Consider the following 24,776-nt stretch of genomic DNA (forward strand, 5'->3'; position numbering starts at 1 on the left):
AGTGGATGTTATGTTCTCCTGCAGAATCTAGATGGTTTCTGAAGCACTAGGACAACGCTGAAATTATAACCATCCCAAGTTATATGGAAGAGCACGATCCTTTCAGTCTAGATAGCCTTAATACCAGCCTATGAAAGCTAAGGTTACTACAGGAGTCTTTCCAAAGAATCAGGGAGAATAGCCTAGAAGAAGGGATTAAGAGCATATTTTAACTTCCGCAGTCCTTGAAAGAATCCTTCCCTCCCTTCCTCCTCGCCAGATACCTCACCCTTTGCTGGTAATGCCTTGGATTTTATCCAGAAGCTCTTTGTCAACAATGCTAAACAGCATCCTGAAGCACCAGAAATACAAGTTGATAAGCAGCAGTTTATTTGATTCCCACCTTCTCAGGTCTTAAGTCCCGCATTTTAATTTGCGCTGTGCCCAAGTCTCTTCCATTTCAGCATAGACATGTATGCACGCACTCCTTGCAGGCTTCTAAAACTGTAGGGATATTTTGATGTTTTCTTTCTTCTAGCCAAGGAAATTAACAAGCAATTATCATAACTTTCCTATTACCAAAGTTATAGTATCATTATACTAGAATTGTCTCTTAAAGTGTTTTTACTTTAAAATCAAGCTAATATGAAAAAATGAGACTGCTATCCAGATAAATCTGAAATACATTGTTTTTGCAGGTGTTAAAAAGCGTGAATTGTACTTACTACCCTAGTTAAAAAAAAAAATCAAATGAGGAATTAAATGCCATTTTTTTCTAATCAAACTTCTGATAAAGTCAAGACAACAGCCCTATAACTGGATGAGGATAAAAAAAGTATTCTTAAGGCTGAATTAGTTAATGAAACTAAGCCTCCTGCCGAGGAGACTAAAAATTAACAGATTTGACAACCTTTCTGAAACATTAAGGTTACATGGCGGACAATCCATATTGCACCTTTAGGAGCTGAAATGTGAATGAAGTTATCCTTCCCTCTGCAGCACAAGAGGCTGACTACTTTCCAGCATTCTGTTTCTTCTCCCCAAAATGCTTCTTTCAAGGCTTTATCTTGTTTTTCGGTTTACAGGTTGAATGGTTTCACTAGTATAAAGGTATACAAACTGCTCACATACAAAAACCTCCAAGTCCTTTATTAATGTTTTCAGGATGTATGTGGTACATACAATTAACATTACACCAGCTACAGGAAGCCCTCTGTTGCGAGAGGTACTTCAAAACAAGTATCCCAGAGCACCAACATAGACACACACACACACACAGACACTACAAAACCACTTTGAAATGATTTTCCCCCCCACTTTTTTCCTTTTTTTTTCAACTTGACAGCTAGGACTTCCGAGCCATTGGAGATTCTGAATGTGGCAGATCTCCTAGTGCAGTGGAACTGGTTTAAGAAGGCTACTTGAGACACTGGAAGGTCAGAAGAACAAGAACTGAATGGGGTAACTGAAAGCGGTGTCATTTTCACCGCTTTGAAGCACGGCTGCTGTCTGGGTCGATAGCTGTACGTCAGCCTCCCGGGGGCCCTGCAGAACCTCCTGTGTTACGAGTGCACACACACCGTGTGTACACTTACCCCCAAGCTGCGGAACAGAAGAGCACTGTCCACCACACACTGCATCACTAGATCCAATTAGTAGGCACTGACACATCAGGAGGGTTAAACAAAATGGGACTGAAAAGACTTTAAAAAGGGATGAGCCTGAGAGAAATCTTTGTTCGTTATGACACATCAGTGACAATCCCTTCAGATCAACAGGCTTCACATGTCCATCTGTTCCCTAAACTCATCCTTTTTATTCAGATGCTCTGCTTAAAAATAAACCCAAACTACAAAAAGGTTCAGCTCCATTCTGTACACGTTCTCCATTTCCAGAGTCATTATTCTGGCTTTAGACCTTTTCCTTTCGCTTTAATTTGGACACTTTCTTGACAGTTCCATTCTTGTTTAGAAGCTTCAAAACCCGATCCTTGTGATCCAAGACCTTTAGCATGGAGTCTCGAGCTTCATTGATCTGATCCATCACAAGTTTACACCTCTGCATATTCCCCTGAAATGAAACACCGTCGTCATTAAGAGCAGACTGTCTGGTCTAAGCAATCCCTGCACCTTTTCCTGATACCACTTGTAACTGATGACACTGGAAACACAAGAAGTGTACCTATCGGATTTTTGGGGTGTTTTTTTTTGTTTGGTTGGTTGGGTTTGTTTTTTTTTTTTCAAAGCCAGCTTTAGCTCCTACTAACCGCAGCAGGATATTGTGTAATTAAGGGTAAAGCAGTTCTGCTGGGTTGAGAGGCCCCAGGCACCTACCTGTATCAGCTCATTGATTCGATGCAAGTCATCATCGGTCGCTGCCTTTTTCTTGGGAATGAGTCCCTCCTGCAGGGCAGTCAGTCTCTCATACACATCGTGCTCCAGGTTTGTCTAAAAGACATTAGCACTTCATGAGAAGGCTCACTGCTGGGCCAACAAACATTTGCCCACATTAAGAAAGCTACACAGATAAAATGATAATCCGTTCCCCTCTCAGCTGCTCATGTTAGTAATTCAGAAGATGGAGCCTCTAACGTAGAGTGTGGCACTATCATTCTTACTAACATTCTATTTATAGGATTGCTCCACTTCTGAACAAACATGGATCCTAACCAGAACTGTTTCCCCTATTTCTCGCAATACTATTCCAGGAATGCAGAGGTTTTGGGGAGTTTGGTGCTAGAATGCAAAGCACCTACCTCACCCCCAACCTGAAACAGAAGCATCCAGGAATGTGGATCAGTGCTGCCTCCTCAGATCAGCCGCACCATCCCAAACAGACGCTTCTTCAGACCTGTGCATCAGCAGGAGGGAGTTGCCAATTTTGATCATCTGTACAAAATACATCAGCTCTTATGTCTGGATCAAAATCAACACTCTAAGTTTCCAAGCCACTTACGCCACATTCCTGAGAAAGTGGAAAGCACTCCCACTCCCTTTGGGCACTACACACCAGCTCCTTTATGGTATCCCAACGTCAGATGACCATGTACTGAGTTTGTAAAAACATCCTCCTGTCTTACACCACGCCGTGTTCCCCCACATCGTAGGAAGCTGGCAAGCCCCATTCACCTACCAGCTGTAGCAGCTGTGCCGCACAGAGATGGACCTTCCACCCTTGTGCACGACAGGATACACCCTTCTGATTGGCAATCTCCTGTAGCATAGCCTTCTTCTCTTCTGTCGCCAGGAAATACAAAGACAGGTTAATCCAATTCAGGAGTTCCCCAGGCCTCTCTTCTCAAACAAAAACATTAACCCAAATCCTGGTCTCCATACATCCTAAGAAATGATAATGAGCAATGGCTGGATTCAGACAGGAAAATCACTACCCATCTGACAGGTATTTGACCGCTGCTCTTGCTTATTAACAGGTTGTCCATATTGCCAGAAAAAAAAAAAAAAAAAAAAAAAGAAAAAAATCACATTTTTATCACCATCTAAAGGATGTAGTGCTCAGTGTTTCAAACATCCTGCATGAAAAAGTAAAAGGGCCATTCTTTACCACTGAAATACATATGTACCCCCTCCATGATGTATTTACAGTTGTGAAAACCCAATCTGCTTAAAACTTCTAAGGTATTAGCTAAAAAGCTTAAAAAATGGTATCTGATCTTTATTTTCTCATATTAGGAAAAAAACCCTCCTTAAAAGCCCATTTGTTAGTTGACAAGACTAGTTATGCTCAATCTATAATGGTTTTGATTAAACTGGCAAGTTTGTTAGGTAGTAAGAAAATCAGAGAACTAAACGGTAGCATATCACTGCAGCATGTCACTTCTTTAAAGATGACTTATAGTAAGTTTCCATCACTGTACATGAATAGATTTCTCAATAACTGTATGACTTTTACAAAATTATAGTGAATTCTGTGTAGTGTCCTTCCCTTCTTTCCTACTTTATCTTGAGCGTGGGAGAGATCTAGGCAACATCCAGCTAATGCAAGTCATTAGCTCACTCGATCAACCCTTGTTTTCCAATTTGCAACCAAAACCTTTGCGTGGGACTGTCTATCACCACCCGCTAGCTAAGAACGCTCCTAGGACACCCTTCACGGGTACGCTGGGGTGGTTCATCCCAGATGAACAAAACTGTCAGACTACAAGAAGCAGACTGACCTTTTACCCGGACATCACTGTATCTCTGAAAGTGGTGGTAAGCAGCTTTCCAAGGATTGCGATAATGACGGAGCAACGTGATAGGCGGCCTTGGGCGCACAGGGACGTATCTTACACCTTCCTCATCTAGAAAAGGATCCAGGGAGAACTGTATTATTATAATTATGCAGGTGAAAGGAGATCAGTGTGACACAGTGCTTACTGATCTTCTGTTGGAGTTACCACCTCACACAAAACGATGCTCTATGTTTTGAGGAAGGTCATTCTCCCTGAACATCACTATACAGAAAGTGCTGAGGAACAGATACTTGGATTCTGTATTATTTATATTTAGGAAGCAGAAGAATGACAAAGCACCTTCTCTGAGAAACAAAATGGAAGAGAAAATACAGACGCTTGAATATGAAAAAAGGCATCAGAGATGACATTACCTATATACTCCTTTGGAGGAGACTTTCGCTTCTCTGCCTTCACCAGCAAACTTTTGGCAGTGGATTTCTCATCATCGGTGCTGTTTGTTTCCATCATATCCCCCTCCTCTGTGGAGATGACGTGCTGCTGCTTACGGGGTTTCTTCCTCGGGGAGGCACCAGGTGGCAAATCACTTGGAGGCATTGACAGGTTGTTGGCCAGCAATGCCAAAGATGGAGACACGGTGCTTGTAGTCAAAGGAGGGACTGCTGAGAGGAAAGAAAGAGGAGAATAGCCCAAGCCATTAGTGGTGTAAAGGTAACAGACTAACACTGAACACTACCTCCAACAGTAGTTCCTGTTTCAGCGCACTGCGAGGAGCGTGAAGTGTATGAGCACGTCAGCTCTGTATGTGTAGTCAGCCAGATACTAAACCAGCAGCAATTGCTAGGACAAGTCTATACGCTAAGATCTTTAGTGTCTCATATACAAAAGCAGAAAAGAATGAAAGAAGAGACGTGTCCCTTAGTTCCTTCATATTTGAAGCTTATGTTAGTTTGATGCCACAAGAAGGAATCCATGCTAGCATCCGTCTTGAGTTACTGTAAAAAAAGATACCCTTGTACGTACGCCAGCATGGGTCACAGTCAGTAAGAAGCAAGTCCCTTTCCTCTCGCAGAGTCACAGCGCTATCAGATCGGGACTGCAATATCCTCCCAAGAGTCTACTGCCAAGTCAGCAGCACTGCATCAGCAGGTTACTGCACACAAACCTCTGAGGTTGGGCAGTGGAGCGGCAGGTAGCTTGAGGGAACAGTCCTTGCCATTCGGAGGGAAAAAGCTCAACCAGCTGTGACCCAGGTGCAGCAAAAAATTTCTGGGATGGGCTCTCTTGACAATTTGGCATACCCACAACTGCCCGTAAGAGACAAGAGCACCCTGAAGATATAACAGCAAGATATAATGCTATCTGCCTGTGCTCCAGGGACACCTGTAGCAAGCAGCTTCTTCCATCACAAGATAATGTACAGCTTTAAGGAGAATGATAAAACCAACAACTAAAACAGAACTCTGAGACTTAGGAACACGGGATGCATTCATATCATTTTGCCACAGTCCAGTGCCTGACAGGAGGTCCCTGAGGATCTGAATTTTACTGATCATGATAGCAGCTATGGCCAAGCTGGATAAGTAAGGCAATACAATGAATATTTTAAAAAGTTCTAGAGAAAAATATCCATGAATCACAGCAGGGCCCTATGAAGTCTTACTCTGGTCACTAATTCTTCATATACAAGAAAGGCCCTTGGAACTGAACAGTAGGATTTGTGAGAAAACTGAAACTGACTGAGCTGATCCATAATATATTGGTGCTGCTACTGAGTGTGTGCGTTTTAAGCAAGGAACTCAGGCGGACTCTTTGGAGTTGGAGCATTTGAACATGAACAAAGCAGTCACAATAACAAGTGATTTAATGGTTTATTAGGGAGAAGGCAAGGAAGAACTTTATGAGTAACAAAGGCATATGGAAAGCCTTTGACTAATGTTCTGTGCTACCACGAAAGAGATGTCATTTCATTTGCAGGATAGACACGCTGAAATCCTCCTAATTTCTCCACTCAACAACAAAAGCAGCAATCTGATGATTAACAACCACCTACCAGATACTGGTCGCATGATGTCCATAGGCTCCACTTCCTCTTTGATTTTTATCTCTGGTACCGCAGGACCCAGCACTGCTGACAGGGCACCACTCATGGTTGATGGAGGAGCGGGTGCTGCCACAATTGTGGTAGAAGTTGGTGGAGCAGCCGGGACAGCTCCTGGAATGGTGGACAGCGCTGCTGCAGGCTGCGAAGTGGGACTGGCCGCTGCGATGATTGTTGGAATGGCAGAGGGGGGCTGCTGGGAAGTAGGGGGAACTGCAATGGTGGGCTGCTCGCCGCCTTGGTTAGACACGGCCTCCATAGACACAGTGACCGGAGTGGCCATGGACACATGAATTTCAGGTTTTGGCTTGGCACTGTAATGTAAAAAAAGCAAAACAAACTGAAGTTAACTGCAGCTCAGTCATGGCCACCTAGCACAAAATGAACGAGCCAAGTGGGGCTCAGACCGTCCAGTTTTTCCCGCACCCACAAGTAACACCTGCCTCAGTAATGCCTTTAACAACAGGAGACACCTGTCGCCGCAGCTACATTTTCTCCTCCACTCCCTTTCTAATCCTTTGTATGTATCATAGATGCTATTTTCTTCCACTTCAACAAGCAAATCTCATGACTAATTCCAGGTAACTTGTAAAAGGATGAAGACAGTTTCAGAATGCAGACAAGCGGAACTTTTAACCAAAGCTGTACTGGCCCCCATTTCCCTCATGTGAGAGCAAGAGCTCCCACCGTGGCTGACAGTTATAAAACAATAAACCGTAAAGCCACTGAAATCCAATGAAGCAAGATAGAAGCTCCATTTATCTTTCTTCAGCATTAATTTCCAAGCGGTGTAGAAAAAAGTTGAGGCCTATCCTTTACCACAGCAGAGGGTTTTTTGTTTCTGTGAAAGCTCATAAACCATGTCTTTTAAAAGGCTACTGCCTCAGCTTCACAACAGCAAAGCTAGTCCAGTCTGTTAAGTCGTTACACTGACAAATTCAAAACAGATTAAGTTTCCCCAAAAGAAAGCACTCTGATAGCCAAAGACTACAAATCAAACAAATATAATGAAACTATTATGATGCAGTTGGTTTTTTTCCTAAAGTCTTACCCAGCAGGCCTTGGTGATCCAGATGTGCTTCGCATAGTACTCTCGACACGTGTGCTAGCTACTTCAGGTGGCTGAGGGGGAATTAAGCTTTTCCGGACTGCTAGCCTGTGAGAGAGACAGACAGATCTAACAACTTCCCTGATGCAAAGACAAATACCACTGAGAGCAAAGGAATCAACCCTCTCTTGCCCAAACCAGAGTAGGAGTTACAGCTGTACCACTGTGCTCTGTCTTCAGTATAACTGATTCACTACAGGAAGAGTCTCATTTTACTTTCCAAATTAGATGTTTTACCTTCTTTAAAGATAAAAGATTAGTTGCTTCGGCCTAGTCTCACTCCCATTTGGGGCTTCACCAAGACTGCCAGCTTTACTTTTATCCTGCCAGACAGAGCATCCTACTGAGAGTGCCAGGCTCCAATACTGCACAAAGGGAGGTCTGGTCATGCCACTGTCCTCTGCTATTTCAAGACTGAGCAAGTCACCTGGAACTAAACAGTGCTCAGACAGGCATCTGCTTCATTTAGTTGGGCTACACTGTGTCAAAGCCTGACTCCAAGACCTCAAGCCCTAAATGTGGATGTCAGGCAGCACAAGGCTGAACGCAGAGAAGTATTTTAGAGACTATTCAGTCTCTTGTGGAGCTAAAAGTCAAATTGTCCAAAATAATCAACCTCTCAAATGGAAACATTCTTGAGTGATCTACCTCTGCTGCTTTATTTTCTTCTTCAGTTTTACAGCCTGCAGTTTCTCTGCCTTAATAAAAGCTTTCCACCCAAATAAAAAAAACGTACACAATTTTAGTCTCATAGAACACATCAGTTCCAAATGTTTTCAGTCATTAGTTGGGAGGAAATGCATTGTTAATTCTAAAGCTGTCTTTTGCCTCTTTATTAAGGCATTTAAAATTAGACAACATAAAATATTTTGAGAGTTTAAGTTACTCCCTCCCTTTTTCCTAATCAGATTTCACAGCAGGGTACTAATCCTATCCTTTCTATTCATCCACATATTCTTCCAAGAAAAGCACTGAAGACAAAGCACAGAATTCTAATTTTAGTAGATTATGAGCTCTTTGTTTTTATAACACTAAGCAAGAAAGCCTCAAATCCACTTTCCCTCAAAAGGTCATTTTCAAGAGCTAGAGACAAACTTTCCTTCTTCTCATTTTATTGCTGACAGTAAGAGAAAACTATATCCTACCCTGGGGGAGGAAAAGAAGTGCGTTTCACAGATCAGCAGGTTACTCATAACCACTGTTGACTGAATAATGTGCTAGAACTTTTTATCTCCACTGAAATGATTTCATTTAGCTGGGCTAGATTGCCCAGAAGTGTCATTCATGTGTCATCTTCAGTTCTACTCACCCATCTGTGGTTGGTTTCTTCCGGAGGATGCTTGGGCGCGGGGAAGAGCCCTGGGCTGGTGCACTGGCACTGGCACTCTGGCTGTGGGTTTGCACAACTGTAGTTGCTGCAGAAGCTGTGTTGAATGTGTTGCTAATAGGATTGGCTACAATGGTGGCTCCATCTGCCAAGACTACTGCTGGGAAGGATGGACATTGACACAGCAGAGAGAAGAACAGATACAGAGAAGAAAAATCGGCAGTTACTTAAGGAAATCTGATGACAAAGGAGGTGTTTGCAGAGCACATGTTGTCCATGCTCTCTTCTGACTTCCTCAGTCTTCACCTGCAGTGCTTTCAGACTGTTCTGTAAGCAGCACCTCTGATACAAGCAATCTGATCACTGAACCTTCTGCAGGGAAGATGGAAACCATCTCCTGCCTAACAACTGCTGCTAGGGAAATAATCACTTCCAGAAGGAAGGGAAAACACAGAAATTGCTAGGGAGATCACCAACACAACTGGGTCAACAGAGTAACACTCCCGGTAGAGTCTACGTGGCAATACATGCCACTTGTAAGGAAGCACCATCAGCTGTGTTTATGTTCTGACCTTCTGCCAAAGCCTGTTTGGCCAACTGACTGAAGCAGAGCATTTAGACAGCCAGGAGGTCACCACACAGTATGTCTGCCAGCTCTGCAACAGCACATTCTCTTGGATACCACATCCCATTTCTTCAGCAAGTTGGTGGGGCTTCATCAGACCAATCATTTTTTAATGAAACATGGTTTCTATCACAGTCCAAGATCAGGTTACCAACGGCCATATTTTAACTGCTACAGTGATTTAATGTATAGCTGGAGCGGTTTGGAGAAGACCATTTACTTGTAAATGACTTTTTCCACAAGGCCTTATGGAAGAGACTTGTTTAAACTCAGGCACTACCAGTCTTTTCCACTGAAGTAACCTATTCAAGGCTACCTACACACTCCACCCGGTACACTCAGGAAAAGTAAATTAATAAAGAGGTAAAAAATATTTTGCTGGGAGAAGACGTGTATGACTGTATTTAGCGTCCACTACAGGAGCACAGAGGCAGTAACAGGCTCGTGAGTCAAAGGAAAAACGTGAGTTAATCCGGAGAGCGGCTGGGCCGGGCTGCCTAGGCCGAGGCAGGGACTTGGCCGGTTGCTCTTACCTGAAGTCTTGGTGTCAGCTGGCGGCTGCTGGGCCCCAATTGGTGCGGGCTGCAGCCCCTGCGCGCCAATCGGCGCCGCGGGGTGGAGCCCCTGTGCCCCGATTGGTGCGGGCTGGATGCCCTGCGCGCCGATTGGCGCGGGCTGGATGCCCTGCGCGCTGATGGGCGCCGGCTGGATGCCCTGGATGTGACGGGCGTGAGAGGCGTCCACGGTCATCAGCTGCATGGGGTTGAGGTGGACGGTGGAGGCCACGCCCACGCCGGTCTGCGCCGTGATGGCCGAGTTGGGCGCCTGGGCTGAAACTGGGAGCAGCAACAGACACCTCGTCACGCCCGCCCAGCACCTCTCCCGCAAACCCTGACTTTCAAAGGCTATTCTGCTTTGAGAAATTAACTACTGCTTGTCGCAGTAGTAAATTTGGGAGTGGAGGGGACAGGTTGCCTGCCAGAAGAGTTAAGCGTTACTGTTTATTTCCATTCCAGTTTCTACTTCTAATTGCAACAAAAGAGAAAAGATCAAGTTTAACTCTACTTTTAGACTCTAATTACCCTTCTGTACCCAGCTTCCAGTCTCAGAAAGCCATGCACTATTTTTGCTCACTATCTTATTTTACAGTGTTTGAAAGTACCAACACTTGGCATTTTCCCTGCTAAAAAAAAAAAAAAAAAAAAAAAAAAAAAAAAATATCAATAAACCAGCAGCCTAAGCCATTTCTTTTCAAAGGACTGTCTTTCCACAGAGCTTATCATTACATCAATTAAAAGACTCCAAACCTTGGACTGTACAAAAGCAAGCAGAGAAAGTGAAGACTCAAGTGTAAGCACCTTAAAACTGGGCTCACTTCCCTATCCCCTTTCCCCAGACACATAATCATTGAAAAATTTCCTTAGTGCAAGTGCACAAACTGTTGTGAGAATTATCTTCTCTGGCTCAGAACAGGGCTTGTAATTAGAGGCTGGATCCCACAGCTCAAATGAACACAAAATCTTTTTGTGGCAGAACAATGTTGCCAATGAAGCACCTGCTCTGAGAACTCCAACTCATTCATTTGAATTTACAGCTGTAAGCAACTTTGTTTCCATCTTTTCAGATCCCCTGTGGGGCACACCGTGCATCTCCCAGGCAGCACTTAAATACGGTTAGACTACCTGCAGTTCTGGATCTCCAGCTTTCCGGTCTTTACAGAACAATAGCACGATTTCTGCAGCCATACACAGAATGCAAGTGTAAACTTGCCAACAATGGACTTGTTTGCTAACAATGGAGAGCCCTCTCATCGCAGAACAAGCTCTTTTTGTCATTGTCACAGGATTTCGATCAAGTTCTTGTGCTGACAAGACACTCTAAAAACAGCTGTCAAAAACCTGAAATCCGTCACCAGGTCCCTGAAAATGGCCTCCGTATAAAGTATGGCATGTTAATGCTTTTAGTGGAACACCTTATGCTGCAGAACTTTCTATGCAACAAATTCCTTTTTGGAAGCTATATAAAACACAACTACCATTTGGAAAGTCAAAGCCAGCATTTTTCCTCAAAATTCTTCATTAATTCTCCTTATCTCAATGATATTCTAAAAAGTCTCCTCTTCACTTTTATCTAAGCCCTCACCTGGCTGTGTTCAGCACAGGTGCGTGTCCCTCCTGATACCGTGAATCCTCTGCTTTGAGTTGTCACCAGTTACTGCCATAATTTATACCTTCAAGTGATGCTTCAAGTCAATTTAACAAGCAAAATGTCTCTGTCAGTGAGCTCTTGATGAAGAGCCTACGTCTGCTTTTCTAAAAATTAGCACTAGCCTACCATCACCCCCCTGGGTTACCAAAACTGGAACCCCTGGCAGTCTGCAATCATGTTCTGTCAGGGGCTCTGTAACTCCCCCTCAACCACAGCTGCCAACAGCAAGTATCACCACTCACCTGCACTTTCTCCTTTAAAACCTTCACCCAAAGTGCAGGAAAGTGCAAAACAAGCTTCTCTGTCCCTTTTGAGAGGGACATCCTGAAGCCCACCTCAAAGCCTGACACAACTTACAACTGGGGTTGACTATTTACGCATGGCTCTTTGACTGCAGATTACTGCAACAGTTCAAACACACTCATTGCTCCATTTTTTTAAAATGGAACGCTAGTGCAAAAGTATGCAATGCAGTTTATTTTTTCCATTTTTGGTTCAGTTTTCTCTCTCAAATTGTACACTCATGTGGAAAGAGATTAAAAATGGCTTGTCACAACACCAGGGAACAAAGATGTCTCAAAGAGCTGGTTTGGTTTGAAGGAGCTGAACTGTTTTGATTTGTACAATGAAAAGCTTACTTAGAGAGATGCAAACCCCTGGATATCAAATGTGAAACTCCCAAGAAACTATTAGCTGTACAGCAGGCCTCTGAAGTAGTTCAATACCCCCTGCCCATAGGTTTTCCCCTCAGCCAAGTTGTCAAAGACTTTTTGTGACAAGCTGTCTGAATCCAGCATAAAAGCTGCTGAGCTTCTGCCATCACTATGGCTCATAAGTAAGCTACAACTGAACAAAGGGTCCAAGTCAGCCTGTCCCGAAGCTGGTCTTACCTGGATACTGGCGAATGGTGGACACGGAGCTGGTGATGGGCGTATAGGTGTGTGCAGTCAGGGGATAGGCAGAGGGTGGGTACGTTGGTAAGAAATACTGGAACTGGACAGGCACCGACTGCCTACAGGCATCAAAGAGAGCAAGTATTACACACAAGTATTACACAGATGAACAACAACAGTTCATCTTCAACCCCTGCCTTTGGACCACCCCTGAGTGTTGCGATCTCATCCGTCATAAACTATCAAGTATCTCAACTATCATGATTAATTCAAAACTACAAAATCCCCCCTCCACTAGGTTTTTAAACACATTATTTCCAGCATATCAGAACTTAGAAAATCAGCAAGGCACTCAAAACCTACTCACACACACTCTCATCACAGAGCCGTTATTTCCCCACCTGTTGTCATTTCTGGTTTCCATTGCTACTGGGTTTGGAGACGCCCGGTGACTAGAGAGGGGTATGAGGTTACTCCTCTCTGCTGTGTAATCAGACTGGATCCGGGGAGAAGTATGTGTGATTTGCTGAGGAACCACTTTAGCTGCATAAAGACAAACATGTAATCAGTTGACAGTCAAAGAAAAAGTTGGTAAACACTGCAAAAGCAAGATTAATTCTCCTGGAAAAAACCTCGATGATACTCCCTTTCCCTTCAACCCAAAAAACCCCACCCCATCCCCAGATGATTTCCTATCCACAGTGATGACAGGTTTCCTCAACAGGCAGAAAGAACAAGGGAAACTAAGCATTTTTCATCAATTTTTATACCAGAAAGGGTAGATACTAGAAATGCGTATTTAAATTATATTTGCTAACAGAGTAAATTACTCCACTGCTCAAATAAGGGGTTTGTCGGGGTTTTTTTTTGTTAGCAACAGCCCAATCCATTCTGCTGCCACAAACTTATTTATACAGGTTTTCAAAGTACAATTTGACAGAGATCAAGATAAACAAGATCAAGGCAGACAAGTATACACAGACAGAGGCAAACAAAAGAAAGGGAACACCTACAAAAGCTTTACAGGAAACACAGATGCATGAAGATATAACTTTACTCCTCGGAAATTTATGGTAGGGAAAGACATTACAAGATCTCAAAAGAACAAGAAAGAGGTCAGCAGGAAATCAGAGATGAACAGAAAGAAATTTATGCATTTCTGTTGGAAACATCTCTGGCAGATTCCAGGCAAATAAAATTCCCACCTTTAGACATTAGTGTTTTAAATCCAAATTAACACACTAATCAAACTCGACTAGGCTACACCTAAATGCCCCAAGAAACACAGGAAATAACTTACAAAATCAACTATAAAAGCCATATTCTATCACCAAGCAGTTACAACTTCTAGTATATACAATGCAGGTTCTGAAATGCCAAAAGGTCCAAGTTTGTCTAAAAATTCAATTAAGTTAATGAGTCATTTTATTACTTACTCCTCCTAGAACATCTATTTCTTCCTGCTATTAAAAAGTTATGCCACAGCAGACCTGTTAATTGGTTTCTCCCAGCTTGACCTGATTTTCTTCCCCTCCTTAATTTGCTAACATGCACAAACACTGCTACCATAAAAATTAAAAAAAAAATAAAAAAATCGAAGCATCAGTCACTCTTCTTAAAACTGAAATCACTCACCAACTGGGATGTTTGAGGTGGTGACAGCTGTAGCATGGGAAGAATGGGAGGGCATTGTCATGGTGACAATGGTACTTGTAGGCGCTTGGGTGTGAGACACAGAACCTAAAGAAAAAAAAGAAACACATACAAAATCTTTCTATGGAGCCCTATCACACCAATATGTCTATATCCAAACAAAGAGGGGGAAAAACCCCATCCCAGACAACCTCCCTGAAAAACCCAGTAATTTGTTTTCTGAAGTCTGCTCATGCACTTCCAAATGTAGTCTTTACCATAAATCAAGAATTCCTCAGAAGTAATCAGGTTCCATCTCCAAGGAGGAAAAAACCAACAAAAAGCAACAATGAAAACCACTCCTCACAACAGCATTATGACTACTCACCGGCTGTGGTTGCTGAAGCAATGGTATTGGTTGCCAAAATAGGTGCCACTGTTGCCGCTGCCACTGGAGTACCAGTACTGAAAATGGTTTTCTATGAAAAGAAAAAGAAAACCTCCAAGTTAAAAGACATTGTTAAAATATATCAAGTTAAAATATAGCTTAGTATGGAATCATGTTGCATTGACTGTAAAGAACATGAATTTCTAACCTAACTTGAACTCTTTTCCCAGTTTTAATCTTAGCCCTCAAGTTCTAAACAAAAGAGATGTCTAGAAGCAGCAAGAGTTGGTTGGGATTTTTTGTGGTGTTTTTTTCCTTCTTGCAGTTTACCTGAGCCATGGTGTGGAGCTGTGGCTTCTGTGTTCCTATAGCTGGGTGAGATGGTAGTGTAATCCGAGTAGCCGTATCCCTCGGCTGGGCAGGCCGCTGAATACTAATAGCTGCAGAAGGTGGGTGCTGCTGGATGGACAGGGTGGGTCGACTGGAGAGAAAGAAAAATAATCATGAAGATAACCATGTGGACACTAAATAGAAAGATAAAACACAGGGACACACATTAGGCCTTGGTGTCCCCTCTCCTCTGTGAAAGGAGCACTGCTGTCAAGTACATGGTGAAGCAGTGCAAGAAATTTGAACTACACTGTTCTGTCCCCATCTGCCCTTCGTACCCAACCATGAGGGCAGACTTCTCAATAACTCCTACCAGTCCATAAAAGAGACTTTCTGTAAGGGATGCCTTTTCAACATTCATGTGTCATTTTTCACTGTGTCTTCATAAAAAAAGATAGGCCAAATCAGCCACAAGTTCCTCCAACAGAAACTCTGCTTTCCAGGAAGCAGAAGTTCAAAACTGATTCATTAAGGTCTTTCCTTCTCAGAACACAGAGCAACAGTTCACGTTTATAGTAACTGTTATTCATAGAACTGAAAGCATTTGCACTCTGCAAGCATATAATATTTTTGTATTACACCATCCCAGAGCGGATAATCCTCTAGATGTGGATGATTAACACATTGTTGCCCCTGTCTGCGGCCTCTGTAAAGTGAGAGCACTGTAGATATCAAAGTGTCTTTACCTGAGGGTGGACTCTGTAGCATGTGCTGCTGTTGTGGTTATAACAGGGGACTGAGCTCTTGTGGCTGAGACAGTTGCCACCACAGCAGGAGGAATAGTGCTTGAAGTTGTCACAGGAGGACGAGACTATAAAAAACAATCAAAGAGACACATTTAGAAAAGAAATTCTGCTGTTCAGAGAATAACTTAGTTAAAAGTGGTTTTCCTACATCTTGTCACTAAGTTTTAGCATTCTAAGACATTTTCAGTCCTCCTGAATTGACCTGCAAGTTCCTATGCAGATCTGTCCTGGTCTTCAAAGCATGTACAATCGGTACCATAGGAACTGGTAACCAACAAAGTTAACAAGACCAGATCCCTTGAAGGTCTTTAGGAAAAAAAACAAAGGTCAGTTCCCTTCAGAATGAAAAGAAACCCTGATCCAAGTATATACAGGAGGTCAGAGGTGATTACAGCAGGATCCTAACTGAAAACACAAAGTAAAGATGTTTAACCCTTTATCCTAACACTGAACACTAACACTATTGTAGGGAGATGATATCTACAACCTCCTCCTTGTATGTGCACACAATCTGAGATACACAGAAGCATATTAAAATGAGATTTTTAAAAATTCTGCATCAATACATATATTTGAGAATAAATCTTCATGAGCATATCACACCAGACTTTTCAGACTTTAAAACTTGAGTACCTCTGAACTAAATCCTCTTCCCAGATTCTAATCACTTTGGAGACAGTTAAAAAAAACAAATTTCTGGCACCAATTCTACAAAGGAAATAAAACCACAGGACTAACACAACTATTTCACTACTTGCTATTAGAAACTGGTACCCAAGAAACAGAACCGGATGAGAGCTGACAGTAGCCTCGGCCCAGTGAACATGCAGTTCCAGGTTATACGTTACAATTAAGTGCCAGGAAGAATTTGGAGCTGGTGGTCAGTGTGCTGCAGAGCTGCCTGGCTGCTACCTGCCTGGATTGGCTGATGAATGATGTGTTGAACCGCTGGCTGAGCTGTAGCTGCATTTGGCAACTGTGAAGCTGGTCTCAGGACTGTAGTTACTTTAGAACTGGACATCACTGCAGCAGCTGCTGCACCTGGGAAGCAAACCAAGTGTGTTAAAATACTGTGCACCCAAATGGCTCCATTGTGACTGCAGAGACAGGCTCTGACGTTAGCTGGTATGTATTCCAGCTTTAATGTATCTCACAAGTACGTCAGTTCAGGTGACGCTGGTCTAAAAGCAAGGCTTGCAAATATATGGGAAGTTCACAAAAGTGTGTGGGGAAGGGTAGGTATTTTGCTAAATTAATTGACTCGATTGATACTTCTTGCTCCCCTATAATAACCCTATATTGCAAATTCAGGCTTATTCTATTCCAAGCCATGGAACTCAGTAGAAATAATTCAGTTTGATTACTGAAGTAATGTGTAAATAAGTCACCTCACAGCACAACAATCTCACTGCACCTGATGAAGTTCAGAAGAAAAATACACATGCAGTAGAAGAAAACCCAAAACAACAAAAACATAATCTTTTAAACCTGCAATTTGATTAATTTGTCTACTGCTTGCTGTCTCCTGATCACAAGAAATTACTGCAGAAGGCTAATAGCCTTGAAATCATTTGATGGACTAGACTGCATAGCTTCTGTAGATGTACATAATTGCAATTATTACCTCAAAAGTTAATATTCAAGCTGAGAGAAAGAGCAGGAAGAAAAACCATACACTAAGTGACAATACAAAGTTTGTAGCAGCTGTCCCACAAGAATCAAGCGAACAACACTACATATTACTTCAGCTACAAATAAAGCTGCACAGTCCTTCCACCTACTGTAGTAAAAGATTAGACTTTTACTCACATCGATTTATTTTTCTTGAGTGACTAAATGACATTGAATATGAAAAGAAATAAACACATAAATTGTACTTTGAATTCAGATTAATCTAAAGTTGAACTAGAAACCTAACCCATAAGCTTTTGAAAGTAAAACTGCATTCAGAAATCGGACAGACTGTATTGAACGCAGAGCTTCTTTTAAAGGGGCTGATCTCCTGTTTTGTAAGCTGTAGCAACCAAAACCCTGGTAGTCAAAAGCCTGTAGTTATCACCAGCATTTAACTCAAGGGTAAATGCAAATGCACACCAGAGGATGCATTAGCATGCACAAAAATGCACGAGCGATCCTGTGACAGGTGGGTACAAGAATACACCTCACAATTGCTCAGCTGAGCAAGGTTTGCAACCAAGAACATCTATGACATTTTACAGGACAGGTCGGTCTATCCCAGTGTATAATTTTTCTTGAAAGCGTTCACTGTTTTAATAGCACAGAACTAGAGGAACAGATATGCTGGTATCTGCCAGCATTTTATACACCGTGACACAGTCCTGCCCTAAAGGGCTGAAGGCAACATAATTCTTAAAATGCCAGCAGTCACCTATTTATGCTAGCAGTTTTAACAGCTGAAATATTAACTGTGTTAGCAGTGAGGAGAATTTCAGAGGTGAAGGCTAGATGCAGCTCCCCTGAGAGGCTGTAAACAGAAGGCAGGGATAGCACAGCTGCATCTTTACCTCGGGGTAGGTGAGAAGCTCCAATGTGTAGCGGAGGCCCAGGAGCACTACTTCTGATGATAGACATCTGCACATTGGTAGCCATGATATGATGCAAGTTACTAGGATGCCCCTGCAGAGTTAAAGAAATAACAAAATCCAAAATAAACTATGAGCTGTGTCAACAAGAATTAACAGCCACATTATTAGTGTATCTAAATCCCAAAGACAGAAAGAGATTCTATAAAAATACTTGGTGTACAAACATTGCATGCATTACATGTTGAATGTAGAAAGAGGCAGATGTTTCTACAGGATAAAGTTACAGAGCCTGGTGACATAATGTGTGGAAGATGTGAACACTGATTTATTTCACTGATCTATTTTTCTGGTTGGTACATGGGCGACAGTCAGCCAGCAGTCACCCACACATCAACCACAGAGACCGGCCTTCTGCCATCTGCAACATTTAAGGCACAGGTTCATACCACCTGTCCAGTAAACTCAACAGAATGGTGGGAACCTGGCAAACACTGCAACAAGCTAATTCCATTTTCTTGTCATTCTGGACTTCCCAGGGATATTAATAAAGATAAAAATCCACTGCATCTGCTGCACATCCTTAGCCAGCCTAACTCAAATCCCCCTAAAGGCAGTTTACATCAAAACCCTGAGACTTCAGAGCGATGGCAAAGTAGTGTCAAATCACAAGGACTGGCTCCGAAGTCAAAGTTAGAGGGAGGAAAAAAAATTTCTAAAGCATTATCTGCACTCCTCCCCTCAAATTTTGTCACTAGAGGTTTAATAAGAATACACTACAAAACAACGAACTGTTTACCAGTCTCTTCTAATCTGCTCCCAGAAGAGCTAAACACTGTGGTGATGAATCCCAGCAGTGTGGCTACACTAGGAATTCTCCAAATGATACTGAAACAGCAGGAGCTTTTAAGGAAAGATTCAGCTGCATAGCAGCTTTTGCATACGGGTCTGCTATCACAGCCTCACTGTGCTACGTCAGTTGGATGATTACAACAAATCAGCAGCTTTCTAAAGAGCTACTGACAACGGAGTCTGAGGTTTAATGCTCCAAGCAGAACCAATCCAACAACCAGTGGCCACTGAATGCAGAAGCCTGCTCTCTCTACCTCCCCTTCTGCTGCAAGAGCCTACCTCAGCTGTACCAATATTAGTATTGATCTGACCATGCAGTGAGCTGGAACAGGAAAAAAAAAAAAAAAGACAATAAAAAAAAAATCAGACCTGCTGCCCACTGATCGTTGCCACGGGAATTGTTGGAGCTTGTGGTATGTTGCTTTCCATGGTCACAGTAACTTGCCCAGGAACCTTTGTGGGAGCTGAGAGAGTAGAGGGTGGGGCAGGAGCAATGGGCCGACTGGGCATGGTGGGCTTCAAGGGAGGCTACAAGAAATACAAAGAGAGAAACGTTGGCAACTCCAAATGAGGCTCAGTGTTGAAGCAGAAATAACTGGGGGGGCGGGGGGTGCGGTGTGTCAAAGCCTGGAGAGAAAGTCAAGGATAAGTATGGTTAAGTATCTGGAAAAGAAAGATATAGGTCATTTTCATTTATGACAAAAAAGGGTATCTTTTGTACTGGAAATATGCAGTTTCTATCTAACAGAGCATGAGCCACAAGTGGAATCTGTTAGGACTACAGTATTTCCCTACAGACACTAGGCATTAACAGTTAATTTGTTATCCTCACCCATTCCTGCAGCAAAAAGGGAGGATTTCAGAAACTGATTGAAATCACTCTTAAAATATAAACAAAAAACACCCCCCTCAGAAATAATACTGTGATACTATGAAGTCCTCAGCATATCATACAGAACAGCTAAACACACAAGGCAGCATACAGTCAGTAAAAGCATGCAAGGAAAGCTTAAGAAACAGAAGCAGGGAAGTCTTTGGTGTAATTTATTTTTACTCAACTCTCTAACTTGCAGTATGTATTTTTTCCCCTATGAATCATGAACCTCCTCATTACCTTCATAAGTCCGTCTGAAAAGGAAAGTGGGACAGCTGGAGTCAAATGTGCTGGTGGTGCTGTCACTGTCACTGGTGCACCAGACTGGACAGGGTGGTGCTGCGTCAACATCTGAACCTGTGGATATGGCCGAACCACCACTGGTTCCTGCTTTTCTTCTCGAGGTTGTATAGAGCTGCCAGGGCCGATGTGTTCTCTAGGAGCAACTTCTGAGTCGCGACTAGATTCATCACTCACTAGCAAAAAAAAAGAAAAAGGGAACTCTGAGGAAAAAGGTAATAAAGGTTAACAAGTTCTTATTGGTGATCCACTAGGTGAGAGATGTCACATCAGAAACAGTCTAAAGAAAAGAAATTCACTCTTACAGTGAATCTTACACTTAAACATATTCCGGTGTTAAAACCCCTAGGAACTCTGGCACTGCTTCTGCTGGTTCCCCTCAGAACTGACAGGCCTTGCCACGCCAGGCAACCTGGGGTCATCTCTGAGAAGCCCATCTAAACACTTTCTTCAAACAGAGATTTATTTTTCTTTCAAGTGAAAAATACATAATTATGTAGGTAACTGCCATAAAGTCCTGCATCAAATAGGCACTATTATAATTTAATACATTATGTATCTGAATATCAAGCTGGAAAACAAGTATAAACCCCGCTAAAATGAAGCTGATCCCCTCAACCACCTCTGGTAGCCTGCTGAAACCTGTCATCTTGGCAAGGACGGCAGGAACTAGAATCAGGGCTCCCACCTCCTTTTCAGCTCCATGAGATGTTCTCATATTCACTCATGGCTGCTTCTGCCAAAAATACGCAGAAGATCTGCTGAGGGGCACAGGGAGCCGGAGCAAACACGCTTAAAAGGAGCAACTCTGCCCTAACGCCGCTTTTCAGCGTCAGAAACTAAATTTATTTTCACGTTGTTCCTACCACTCGTGACCGAAGCAGCTTTCGGGCTGGCTGCCCCGCGCCCGCGGGGTCGCCCCGCTCCTCCCACCCAGCGCCCCCGGTGCGACCCCCATCCCCGCACACCGCCGGGGACCGCCGGAGAACCCGGGGACGGACACACACCACGGGGAGGGACCCCGGGATCACCCCCCGCCCCTGGAGCCGGCGGAAGCCGGGGCAGGGTGCGTCTCCCGCGGGGCCCGGAGCCCGCTTACCTGTGGCGGCGGGGGCGATGAGCCCGGCGGAGCCGCTGGTGGGGATGGGCGGCGGCGCTGGTCCCAGGCCAGCGGGCGGCGCGCCAGAGCGGGGGAACTGCTGCGAGCTCATGTCCGCCTGCGGGCACCGCCGACCGTTACGTTTCGTCACAATACGTCACGCTACCGGCGACACCCCCCCCGCCCCGCCCCCAGGGGGTGACGACGCCCCCGGCAGGCCCCGCCCCCCGCTCCCGCCCCTCTCATTGGGCGAGGCGCTGGCGGCGCTGCCAACCCTGCGCCAATGCGGCGCGCCCCCACCACACGAGCCAATCCGGCGCCGGCCTCCGCAGCCAGTGAGGGGCGCCCGTACTAATGACCTCACGAGGCGGCGACCCAATGGCGGGGAGGACGGCGCTGGCCAATGAGGGCCGGCCGTGCCGCCTGGGCCCGCCCTGCCGTGCCGCCGTGAGGGGCCGCAGGGCCCGGATGTTCCCGGGAGCGCGGCGGCGCCCGCGGCCGCTCCTGCCCGCACCGAGGGTGGTCCGCAGCGCCCGGCCCGGCCCTCCCCAGCCCTGCTCCCGCCTGGCCTGGCCTGGCCTGCCCCCGTCACTTCCCGACCTCCCGCCCCGGTCCTGCCGCCGCGCAGGGCCCCGCCCCTGTACCCTGTCCCGTCTCTCCTCTCCGCCGCCGCCGCCGCTCGCCCCGCTCTGCAGCGCTGCCGCCAATCGCGACCTCCAACCCCCGCCGCCGCCGCGCACTGAAGTAGCACCGGCCGCCGCCCCCCAACCCGCAGCCCTTCTCCGGACCTGCCCTCGGCCCCACCGGCGCGAGGCGGTGCCGGGCGTCCCGCCGCGGCGTTACCTGTGCCCGGGACGCCCCGCGGCAGCCGTCGCTGAGCCGCCGCCGAGAACCGAGCTCCGCTTCCGCCGCCGCAGCTGCCCACGGCGGATTGGCCTCCGCCAGCCCCACCCCCCCAGCGCTCCCCGCCCATTGGCTGCGGGAGCCTTCCCCCGGGGGCTGCTGGGAGGTGTAGTCCGCGCGCGCGCAGAGCTCTCGCGAGAAGTGGGAGGGGCGGCGCCTTTCCCGGGCGCGCTATTGGCCGTGAGCCGTGGGGTTTCCTAGGAAACGCGGTGTGGGCGTGGCCACACGGGGCCCCGCCCCCCCGGCTGCGGTCACCGCGTACCGCTCCGGGGCCGGGCCCGTGGCCCCGACCGGCTCCGGGCAGGCGCCCAGCCCACACCCGCCCCCCCGAGAGTTTCACCCCCGCTCCTCCTGCCAGACCAACCCCGTCCTGCGCCCCCCCCGCCGGTGCCGCAGGCAGGGCCGTGCGACCCCCCCCCCGCCCCGGCCCCGCCCGCGCCCCTTTCACCCCCCCGCGGCTCATTGCTGCCATTTCCCGCTGCAGAGCGGCGCGGGGCTGAGCCGGCCCTTCGCACGGTGGTACGTGCTACCGGCACCAAGGTACAGCGGGCTGGGAGGCGGAAATAATTCGGCCGATATGTCTTGGGGAGAGGTTTTCCTCTCGTTTCTCCTTTATAAACTTAAGTACGCAAGGAAGCGCCTTGGAGTCAGGGAAAGCTTCACAGAGCGCAGAGAACAAACCGAGCAGAACGTACTACCGGCCTGGCACGGGGCCGGCCCCCGGGGAGATAAAGTTCTGCGGTGGTGCGCCTGCTGTGTTCAGGGAAAGGGGACTTCGTAAGTAAACAGATCATATCAGTGAATACCTGACTCCAACGTCCCTCGTCTCTGGCATAAATATTTGCTACTGTCTGTGACTGAGGGGAAAAAAATAAATTGAACCAACCCCCAAACCTTGGTGACAATACAGGTTGCAACCCTGAGATGCTGCCAGCCCACGGCTGCCTCATGTTTGATTACACACACCTCTGTATACCACTACTTTCCATGACATTGTTCTTATTTAGGTCCTTATGTCCTGAGGCTCAGAGATGAAGTCAGACAGACAACTGTCATTTTCAGAGTTTTAGTAATAATTTAAAATGAAACCAGAAAGAAAACCTTGAAGTTACAGTATCACATTTGAGTAATCCCTATTTTTGCCTTGCAAAACCTTCAGGTTTGTGTTGTGAACAACCCTGCAAACAGTTGTTGAGGAAGCTGTGGGCAAGGATGGACAGTGGTTAGGTTTGCTTTGAAGGGACACTGCTTCAGGACAACCATCTACCAGAGACCTTGACTCCTGGGACACTGCGCTTACACTTGTCAAAGTTACTTTGCCTGGCTGGACTCCCAACTTTATTCTGGCTCAATACCCCTTGAATGAGATGAGCATTTCTGCTCCCGCATCCCCATGGCTCAAAAATATAGCAATGCTACAAAACATTCAGAAGATGTGGCAAGGATAATCGGACTCAGAGTACAGGAAGAATGGCTAAATGGAGTTGGCATCTTTGGGTCGGAAAGGGATGCTTCAGAGGGCGTTCTGATGGAGAGCTGTAAAAGGTATAGAGCTGATGAATAAAGAACAACTGTTTATCTGCTATATACTGCTTTCAATCTCACCTCATATTTACACTGTAAACAAGTGAGCAGGTGAAAGAAGCTGTTCCTTGCACAGCATGACTAAGCTGTGGGATTTCTTTCAACAGGACAGGTTGGCATCTAGACCAGTTAATGAAAGAAACAACACCGATTCCACCTTTGCCTCTGGCATCACCTACTTCTTAAACTGAGACTCCACAAATGTTCTGGAAAAATGACTGCTCTATTTGCCCTGACCTTACACTCACCTGTGTGCCCCAGGGCTCTGGTAGGGCCCTAGTCTCCAACCAAACAGGTCCGTGCTGACTCAACACGGCTGTTCTCACGTTTTAAGATGTGGGACCCTCCCCCGTGCTGGGATGCAGGTGACAGCGTGCCGACTCACGCAGGGCTGTGTGACAAAGGAGAGCCCTGCTATGAGGTCGCTGAAGGGAGAAGGGATTCCAGCGAAGCAGCGTTCGAACCCAAACCGCTTGCCGCCTCGACCACCCCCGCTGCCGGCCAGGCCACGGACGGTGCCTCGGGGCCGGGGCTCTCCAGAGTGACCGCACGGTGGCAGGCCCGCGGCATGCCGGCACTGCTCTTCCCGGGTCCCCCGCTCGCAGGTCTGCCCAAACGTGGCTTTTCGGAGCCACTGCTCCGGCGGGCGCTGCTGAAGAACCGCGGCGGCTCCGGCCGGGCCCCGCTCGCCGCCCATCGCCGGGCTTGATGGGCGGCGACGGGCAGCTCGCCCGAAACATGCCCGCGCCCCGCCTGCCGCCTTACCCGGGCTGCGGCTCCGCGGACGCGCAGGACGCCGGTGACGCCGCTCTTGCCCTCGCCGCAGCGCGGCGGGACGCGGCCACCCGGCCCCCGCCCCGGGCTGAGGAGGGCTCCGGGCTGCGCAGTGCCTGGCGCCGGCGGTGCAGGGAGGGGCGGTGCCCCGGAGGGGAAGGCGAGACGTCCCTGCCGCCCGCCCGCCAGCTGCGCTCTGCGCCGAGCGGCCAGAGGCGAGGAGAGCGGAACCGCCAGCCGCCACGACGTCCCCCAAGA

The 24,776-nt window shown here is 46.3% G+C and overlaps 1 protein-coding gene across 6 annotated transcripts; it reads right to left on the minus strand.

The window, feature by feature from the left end:
- Positions 1-1,117: 1,117 nt before the first annotated feature.
- SAP130 (Sin3A associated protein 130) lies at positions 1,118-24,766 on the minus strand. 6 transcript variants are annotated; one of them, XM_074912090.1, is made up of 21 exons: positions 24,510-24,766; positions 21,258-21,375; positions 20,099-20,334; positions 19,354-19,512; positions 18,115-18,226; positions 16,506-16,630; positions 15,530-15,654; positions 14,784-14,934; positions 14,454-14,544; positions 14,069-14,173; positions 12,835-12,976; positions 12,431-12,552; positions 9,866-10,168; positions 8,690-8,867; positions 7,324-7,428; positions 6,225-6,586; positions 4,585-4,833; positions 4,154-4,279; positions 3,112-3,215; positions 2,313-2,426; positions 1,118-2,049 (listed from the first exon to the last, which is right to left on the minus strand). In XM_074912090.1, exons 2-21 carry the CDS (start codon positions 21,367-21,369, stop codon positions 1,891-1,893), a joined length of 3,180 nt encoding a protein of 1,059 aa, XP_074768191.1. In that variant the 5' UTR covers positions 21,370-21,375; positions 24,510-24,766; the 3' UTR covers positions 1,118-1,890. The 6 variants fall into 6 exon arrangements, with proteins under 6 accessions (XP_074768191.1, XP_074768193.1, XP_074768194.1 ...); XM_074912092.1 differs by lacking the exon at positions 24,510-24,766 and adding an exon at positions 22,101-22,355 and having other exon boundaries at positions 4,585-4,830; XM_074912093.1 differs by lacking the exon at positions 24,510-24,766 and adding an exon at positions 22,101-22,354 and having other exon boundaries at positions 4,585-4,830; positions 8,690-8,864.
- Positions 24,767-24,776: the final 10 nt, after the last annotated feature.

This window comes from Athene noctua, chromosome 8 (assembly GCF_965140245.1).
Source record: "Athene noctua chromosome 8, bAthNoc1.hap1.1, whole genome shotgun sequence".
Classification (NCBI taxonomy): domain Eukaryota; kingdom Metazoa; phylum Chordata; class Aves; order Strigiformes; family Strigidae; genus Athene; species Athene noctua.